The 9,308-nt window shown below is 39.0% G+C and overlaps 1 protein-coding gene across 1 annotated transcript; it reads left to right on the top strand.

Annotated features, from left to right (window-relative positions):
• Positions 1-264: 264 nt before the first annotated feature.
• On the top strand, positions 265-8,540 carry LOC136610162 (gastrokine-1-like). The gene is made up of 6 exons (XM_066589410.1): positions 265-300; positions 3,907-3,945; positions 4,338-4,475; positions 4,796-4,906; positions 5,842-5,977; positions 8,338-8,540. The coding sequence occupies exons 1-6, from the start codon at positions 265-267 to the stop codon at positions 8,427-8,429; spliced, it is 552 nt and encodes a 183-aa protein (XP_066445507.1). The 3' UTR covers positions 8,430-8,540.
• The last annotated feature ends 768 nt before the right edge of the window (positions 8,541-9,308 follow it).

Here is a 9,308-nt window from a genome sequence, read left to right as displayed (position 1 = left end):
TAGTAGACAATGCTGAAACCTATATGAATTAAGTTTGGAAGAGAAGGTGACATAGTGAATGTTACTCGTTCCTTACAGTCCTGGAATGGTTGTGCCTCTATAAAAGAATTGTTTAGATTCTGTCCATGATTTTGAGTGTTTCTGTTTGTACTACAAGACCTGAAACTTTTTTAGGCAATGTTCACATCTGCATCAGAGTCTCGTTTTGGAACTTCCATTGCAGATTTCATCCAATTTGACAAGAAAAATAGTGCTGCCAGAAGGATGGACACCTTGGAGAAACCCAACATGAGCCTCGTTGTGAGTCCATTAGCTCTGTCATAGACTTCTAAAAAGAAATAGTTAAAGAGATTAGCTAAAATTTAGTTTGAAACCAACAACTGGTACGATTATCAATGATATTAGAAGTTTTACTGAAAAGTTTTACTAATGGGGACTCGTACAGGTGGATTAAGAGATGGAGCACATGATTCAGTAAACAATAACAGTCTTTACTTGGCAGCTCAATTAGGCAATGTTCACATTTCCGTTCTTCTGTTCTGTAATGTAACAGAAGAATAAAAATGAAGGGGCCGCTGGATCTGTCAAAATGATGGAACTTGGAGGCTCCTGAAACTGTGTGCCAAGATAACATGACTATACTGCTTAGGCAGTATTCAGAATTCTGTCAGGATTTGAACCTGTAACCTCCTGCACTCCAAGCAGCAGCCCTACATATTGAGCTATTCAGCATGCTCCTTTTCCTTCTCTTCTGTTTCTTGTTCCGTGTCTTTCCTGTCTAGTTAACCCCATGTCTTTTTCCCTTCCCAATTAACCCTCTATATAAACATGTCCCTGTTCCCTCCTTCCTTGCATTTTATTGTGCTCTGTGCCTCTAATCAAGCGATTCTCCCACATACCTGCTCCTCTACAACTGATCATCATCCATCTTGTGTACCAGACCTTGGCTATACCTTTTGACTATGTTATTGCTTCAACCCTTTGTACCGCACCGCCATCTTGTAAACCAGACTCCGGCTACTCCTGGACCACGCTACCTTTCTATAAGTGGCTACAGCATGAGACTTCAGTCCCACGCTAGAATCGTGACAATTTCCATCAGCTGGTTCCATTTAGGGGTTCTGTCATAAATCCCCCTCCTCCCAAAAAAAATCAACACAGCATGCTGTGCTATTTTTACTGGTAAAATAATAGAACCCTTGGAAAAACCTATTATAGTCCCATCTGGCTCTGTTCAAAGCTTCTGTCAACTTAACAAGAAAAATAGTGCACCATGATATGCTATTTTTTTCTAGTATTTATGACAGAACCCTTAAGTGGAGCCAGCTGATGGAGATCTAAACAGTGCCTCAATGGTACAGTCACTTGGCAGATAGTTTCAGAACATTACAACCGTTTCAAATAATTTGACAATACCCTTTTTAGTACTCGACAATATAGACTCTAGAGTCTTGCCAACATCATCTAGGCTTACTGGCCCTTGCAAAATCAAGTGTAATCTATGCAGAAAACTCTTTGTACTTTCATAGCCTCTTAAATACTCAGCAAGTATTGTATAACTCCATGGACACTCTCATGAGTTCTCAATTATATACATCCACACTCTCAGCAATACAGCGGGTCCACGTCAGGCAGTTTTTGTTCCAACTAGGAGGCTCCAAGGTTACTCTCACCTGGTGCTTACAACATGCACCCAACCTCTTTACACAAGCTTGTAGGGTTCCACTTGTGACTCACATCTCAGGCCACACCAAACTTTATATCGCCTTCACATACTTTCTGCTCACCACTGCGGCCAACATAACAGTAACGTACGTGCTATACCCTGTCTTAATACCTAAACACACACCATTCTCTGGGGCAAGATGTGCCCTACCATTCATCAATCAGAAATACATGCCTTGCACAGTCCCCATCTTTCACTTTAGCATTTCTCCAAACAAACCTATATAACAAATCACAATCTCTATAGCATTTTCTATACTAGACTTTAGCATTTAGATCACATTCCCCCATAGATGTAGTTCTATACATCACCTCTCCAAATGAACTCCAGTAAGTGTAGCACTTACCCGACTTCACTAGGTTAACTATTTCATTCTCCTTAGGCTCTGTTCAGATTTCCATTCTTCTATTGTGTTATGAAATTGAAGCGCAACAAGAAAATGTCCGCCATCAAACTTATGGATCCCAATAACTATTATGGGTTCCATACAGTTCTGTCATTCTACTGGAAAAAATAACACAGCATGCTACACCTTTTTTTCTGGCTTTAATGGCAGAACTCCTAGAGAGGACGAGTTGATGGAAATCTGAACAAAGCCTTAGGCCTGAAGCAACTTTCATACTAATATATCCATACCTGAGATCAAACATATTTCCTTGAGAATTGGTCTATCTTAAGACAAAGCCATCTATTAGTATAGCAGGTAAACTAGATAGATCTATCACTTTTTTATGTGTCGTGAATATTCTAAATTTCTAGGTATATGTAAGGAATGCCTACTAATCTGAGCCGAGACCCCACTAGTATTGTGACAGAATACTGAAGTGATGATGGTATTTCATTAAAGCCTATACACAAGAAATACTGAGCATGTCTTTCTGTAGCCTTTTAGCTTTTAACACAATAGTACACCCATCCAGTCAATGGTTATCACAAATTTCTGTTTGTTTATGATTTCACTAAATTGTATCCCATTAAATAAATTTGCCCTGTAAGGAAATTACGATAATGTTATCGGGCTCATGCGTCATGATGATATGGACTCTTTCCAATGATGACTGATTTAGGCTCTGCCTGTTTAACAATGACTTATTATTGCATATATATATATGGGGGGAGACAATACCACTGTTCTCCTGCTTGTAATCATCTCCACCGCACAGAATGAAGGCTCTAGTAAGTATCTGATATTTCCTTCATGCCTCTCTGTCTATCTGCTCTACTTCAATAACCAAAGGCATATGGTTATCGAAGCATTGGGAATAAGTAGTGTGGTCTGGCAATCTATCATCTACAAAATAATGTTAGACTATTCTAAAATGTTCTTATCTATCCAGTATATCCAATTATGAGTTTTGTTGTGTCACAAAGGTGACTACAGGAGATACAGTCAAGAGAGCGGGTGAACCGGTTGCCTAGGCAAATATACAACACCATAAAGCTCTTATGGAGGAAATGCTTCCGGCGTCTTTTGGTTGCCAAGGCAGCTGGGTGTCTTCTACTCTGAACTGCATCTCCCAGTCTTACTTTTAAGGTTCTGGTGGAAGATGTGGTTGTCTTATAACTGGAAGTTGAACTGAACTGGATGCTTTAAACTTGGACAACTCTGAAATCTGACACAGATATACATTTGTTGTGATGTATATCATTCTTTTTTATCAATAGCAATATTTGATATAGATACTCTATGTTACAGAGAATCACTCTTCAGTCAAGTAGGAAAATCTATCGAGTCTTCTTCATCTACACATAAAGGAATTTTAGGTGGCAACCATATGTCCACTGTTACATCTCCCATATGGTTGACAGGCAGCATTCCTGTGTGCCAAATATCTTCTACCAAACGTTTTGATATTCAACCAGATGGATTTGCCACTTTGAACTTTAAGAAAGTTTAATAATAACTTATGTGACAGTTTCCATCCCGGCCATTAATGGCTGTCAACGTTTTTAAACAATGAAGAAAAAAAAATCAGATATAACAGGTGAAGACAATAGTAGAAAATAGCTATATGACTCATATTCAGGAAGAATATGTACATCATACATAGTGACTAGTGAAGTTATTTTGCAGGACATGATTCATATAGAAATAATATCCCTTGCTTTCTCTCTCTCTCAGGACATCAAAATGATCACGTTTCACAGCTGACTCACCAACTCTTCTATTTTCATTTCAGATCTTACTCACGGTCCTTGGTGTGGTCTTTGCAACTGACGTAGGTTACATGTCCTTTAAATTGATACACAAATACCATATATAGATTATCTTCCTATTAGCTGTGATTGGAGATGACTCATGATGGGTGACAATGAACATGATTAAAATTACTTGATATCAATGTAATGAGATAATCCTGTTTACTATTCGTTCCACATTTCCACATACATCCCAAGGGGAAAATCTGCATATCCTGATCTGATTTACGAAAGATTTGATTATTTTTCCATAAAGAGTTTTTTATGTTTACATTTTTACTTTTGACCAATATTGGAATTCCCCTTAAAATGTCATCCTTGAGTAATAATGTTAGTAATCATTAAACTATTTACTGCATGTCATGAAAAACATCTGTACAGACCTAAGATAATGATCATGCATACTTTACAGAACATCAACATCAACAATAGGGGCAATGATGGAGGCAATGTCCACCAGACCGTGAACATTGATAATCATGATCAGGTTGCCAATATTAACCAATACAATGGCTGGCGCTCATGGCATTCCATCTGGGACTACGGAAATGTAAGTTTACTATACTAGTGTTTCAAGTACCGTATACTTTAATAAATTTCATCAAGGTACCCCCAATGGTATGATAATGCACTGTGCTATATTCCCCCTAGAAACATAGTGCATAGCTCCTTGGAAAAGGGGGGGAATAGCGTTCATTGGTGGTAGATACTGAACTATATAGAATGATGTGATGAAAATCGGAGGGTATAAGTTTTCCTATGGAGAATGCCCAAAGTTTGGTGGGACTGGCACATTTACAGAGTTCTACCTCTTTAGATGCTTTAGTTCATGCCATGGGTTGTAATCAATCTCTAAACAATTTCTTGCAGGGTTTCTTTGCAGCCCGCCTTATGTCCACAAGAGCTTGTGTGGTTAGCCGAATGAACAGGAATGCCGTTCCTAGCTTGGAAGAACTCAGGAAATCCACTCAAGAGGCACCAGTAAGTGCATCTATGATAAGAGGGCAGTGAAGATATTACAAGATGGGTAGGATATATTAGTGTATCTAGTAAATGGTGCATATGTCCAAGAAACCGTGTACCCATAAAATTCTTGAAATAGTATTGGACTCATAGAAGACAATGTTATTTGGAACTGATTTTGGAGCTAATCATTTGCCACCAGGGTCTATGCATAACTTATGTACTGCATCATAAATAATCTATTAAACCTTATTTATGATATGACCTGCAAGTGCATTAAAACAACCAAATTTACTATTTAATTAAAAGTGGGTGGACATAGGCTTTCTCTAGCTGGGGGGGGGGGGGGGGGAGGGGTCCTCAGACTCATTTCTTCTGATGGGCCCAAAGGACCAGTTTAAATGAACTCTCTAATCCAAAGGATTCTTAGACCTAATGTTATCTATTGTCTATCAGCAATAGGGCTATATGCCTTGAAATCTACTTTTTATTTCCAGCACATAACATTTAGTGAACATTATAGTGTGAGGCAGATCTTAGACACTCATCCAAACTATTCTCATTTACATACACGTACATATGTGATTTGATCTTTATGTTATCTTTAAACATCAATATTTATATGTAACCTTGCCAAGTGCAGGGCGGAGGCTTGTTGATCTGGAAACATTTTTCCTTATTTTGCGCAAATGAGAAAAAATATAGTTCGAAATAAGCCACACACCGTTACTATGTGTACATCATGTCCAACGTATGCTTAATATCTACAGCGATCACAGAGTAGTTGGGCACATTGGTGAATGTAAAATGTGCAGGATATTCAGTTGTCTAAAGGAGACAAGACGTCTCGTCATTTAATAGTTATTTTACATAATTATTATACATTTAAGTATAACTTCTGTCCCGGTTGGATTGTAAGACTATGAAACCATCTCTATAACATGTTTTTACAGAAAGCCAATGCTCCTCCTCCAAGAACTTTGACCTACACAGTCACTCAGACCAGAGTTAAGAACGTGAAGCAATTCGGTAGCCACATTGAATCTCTTTGCAAAGGAGTCCCAACCTTCTATGCTCAGGAAACTCAAGGTATGTTAAAAGGCAACTAACTGTACATCGTATGCTTAACTAGTGAGTTGACCAAATAATAAGTAGACCCTCTTGAGATTCCTAGCTGCAAATGTTAGGATACTTTCACGCTGCATTCTTGTCATCCATTGGACGTATAACATGTCAAATGGACAGATAGAAAGTTAGAAACCCATTCACCATTCCTTTTTGGCACCTGTTCGGCTGGTACTTGCCGGGCATACAGTTTTTTTTCTGGATGGAAGAATGCACTATTTCATCCAGACACATCCAGTAAAACAATGACATTCTTTAAATGGACTCCATAATAGTCTATAGGTGAAGAATGCCAATGTAAGGCATCCATCACAGTCATCGATATAACAGCTACTGAAATTTTCAATAATTTTTCATGATGTATTCATTAAACTGGTACCATTGTAGTCTATGAGTGAAAAAGGCATTAAACCAATGCCAGTGACATATGTCACCCATAGGCTAGACTGGAGTCTGTTTAATGGATACACTTTTTTTACAGGATGCCATTGTATCTTATGGTTGATGAATGTCAACCATAGGATATAGTGGCATAGCAGCCTCTATTAAACATATACATCAGCAGCTTTTGACAGTGCATACATTAACCAGAAGCCATTAAGGCAGTATGAAAAGAGCCTTAGCATTGAGTCCATTCTAGTTGCAAGGATATTTCAAATTAAGAGGCCACTCTGGTGGAATAGTTCCATTCATTATATAACTTTCCCCCCTGCATAAATAGATCGGCTAGTATTGCCTTATTTAATTATCCCTTTCTATCTCAAAATTCCTGGAGTCCTCCTCTTCAAGTGGGTCATGTGATCTCATTGTAACCCCCTGAGATTTGCTCGGTTTTATGATTTCTCCAGAAGTCATTATTTCAGTCCCTTGAAGTCCTGTGTGATGTGATGAAACTACAAGGACTGTATTACACAGGCTCTTCATAGTGGGGGGAATAACAGACCCTCTTTTTACGGTTACTGCTGTTGATTAGAGGCTCCTGTTATAATGACGGAGATGGCAGTTCATCCTCTATGACTGTATATGTATGGTCTTTAGCTTATTTAAGGCAAATATAGGGGGTGATGATATTTACACTGTCCTCCCAGCAGGCTCTATCTGGTCATGTGATGATCTGCTGATGCATCATGGTATTGCTAGCACAGCATAGAGGAAAATAAAGTAGGGAGAACTATAAAAACCAAGATGGTGTCTGATAAGTATCAGACAGGAGGCTACGCTGCATGGAAGTGATTGCATTATACATAGAGCTCTCCAGAAGTGTGATAGACAATCAGATGAGGAGAAAACTGTGTTTTCGCTGGAGTGGCCTTTTAATCAATAAGATCCATACGTTGCTTATGGCAGTCTGCAAATGGAATCTGGTTATTGGAGTGGTATAAATTAGACTAACATGCTGACTGAGCTGAACACCATGGTGGACTGGAAATAACCACAACCTTTATATGTCTCTTAAAGGGGTTCTATCAATAAAAAAAAATAATTCTATACTTTCCTATTCCTCCCCCGTCAGTCTACTTACCAGATCTTCACCTCAGAAATCTTCTCATACTAGCTGTCTCAGCAATAGATCAGCATTCCTTCCTAGTCAGTGAACGTTATGTCACAAGGACGTGACCTTCACTGACCTGCAGGTAGAAATATGTGAGGAAAGCAGCCTTCATAACAAGCCGGCCAGCATGCGGTGAGCTGACCTGGGGGACTGCAGAAGATTAGCAATGAGAAGATGTGGTAAGGAGACTGACGGGAAGAAATAGGTGAGCATAGAATTTTTTTTTCTATGACAGAACTCCTTTTAGAGCATTCAGAAATCTTACTCTACTTAGAACCTGAACATTCAGTTATGACCTTGTCATGCGCACTGTAGTCTAAAAATGGGGAGATGTTTGGCATGGTCCTAATATTACGAAGCTGCTTTAGCTGTCTATGTACTTGTCTGAGGCATACAATAAAATGCTCATTAGCTGAACAGTTATGCTGCATGGTCAACAAGTCAATTGTTGACCATGAAAAATGGATCCCAACTAGCTCTCCAAATCTCAGCCTATGGGCCAGTAGGATTTGGGGCTTAAATGCAATCACTCCTGAATTTGTAGGTTTTGAGTGGAATTGGGCAATATATATTAATTACATGTGTACACATTAAACCAAATGGGTTCTTTTTAGAAGCATATTCTGCAACTTTCCATTTTGACATGTTCATCGCAAATTGCTTGCCATGTGACCTTCAAAATCATTTAATTTTAAAAAGGGTTCGAAAATTAATTCTGTACGCGCTGGTGCAATAACAAGCTGGTGTTACATGTCCTCTTGGTCTCTCTTAGGTGCTGGTCTGTTTGTGAACATGGAGGGCTGTACTGACCTCGGCATTCTGAGATTTTTGGGCATCTCTCTGTGTGGGAAAATTGGATGCTAAACCTCTTGCCTTCATTGCTCATAAATCTAAATGAACGTGCCTGGCTGCTGTGATTAGACTCCCTCCATCTGATCTGCTCTCATCTCTCTTCTGCGTGTCCACTGGTCAGATAGTCCGTGTTTTTTTTTTTAACAACATGAAACAAAATGACATGTTTATTAATAAAGAGCTACCGTAAACACAGCTGCCTCGTTTTCCCGTTTTCCACTCTGTATCCAGTGTTATTACAATCAGCAAATATTTAGGACACATCCTGCAATGGGGGACGAGTCTCATATTAACACAAGACAACTTTCCCAGTTTTGTGACTTTTATTCCAACGGTATTTTCACTACTATTCAGAATCACTGTAGACTAAAATATCACAGAATCCAATTACTGTATAGACAATTTGTTCAGAGCATTTTAAAAACCAAGTAAGATGTGTTACGAATTCTTTATTGCAGCTCAGTGCCACTTAAAGGGGTTGTGCCATGTTTGAAAGTTATTCCCCTATTAACAGGAAACAGGATAACTTTCATCGAGTCCAACTGTTGGGATCCCCACTGATCTTAAGATCTTCAGGGTGTCCTGAAGTGAAAGTAGTACTGGTTGCATATGCTCACAGCCATGTGATTCATTTCATTGGGGCTCAAGCACTTGAACCCAACTATCTCCAGCAGTCTGATTAAAAACAATGGAGCAGCGTTGTACATGTCTGACACCGGTGCCCTCGCTTCAGAGATGTTGTGGAGTATCATTGTCAGAATGAGTGTGAATCCCATTGGTTGGACCAAACCAATCTGAAAGTTATCCCCTATACTGTGCATAGGGAATAATGTTCAAACATGGTATAACCCCTTTAAGGGCTTAAACAGATAAGTGTATTTGCCAAAACCA

Source organism: Eleutherodactylus coqui, chromosome 2 (assembly GCF_035609145.1).
Source record: "Eleutherodactylus coqui strain aEleCoq1 chromosome 2, aEleCoq1.hap1, whole genome shotgun sequence".
Taxonomy (NCBI): Eukaryota; Metazoa; Chordata; class Amphibia; order Anura; family Eleutherodactylidae; genus Eleutherodactylus; species Eleutherodactylus coqui.
Note: the sequence above shows the minus strand (reverse complement) of the source record. Positions and strands in the feature narration are given on the sequence as shown.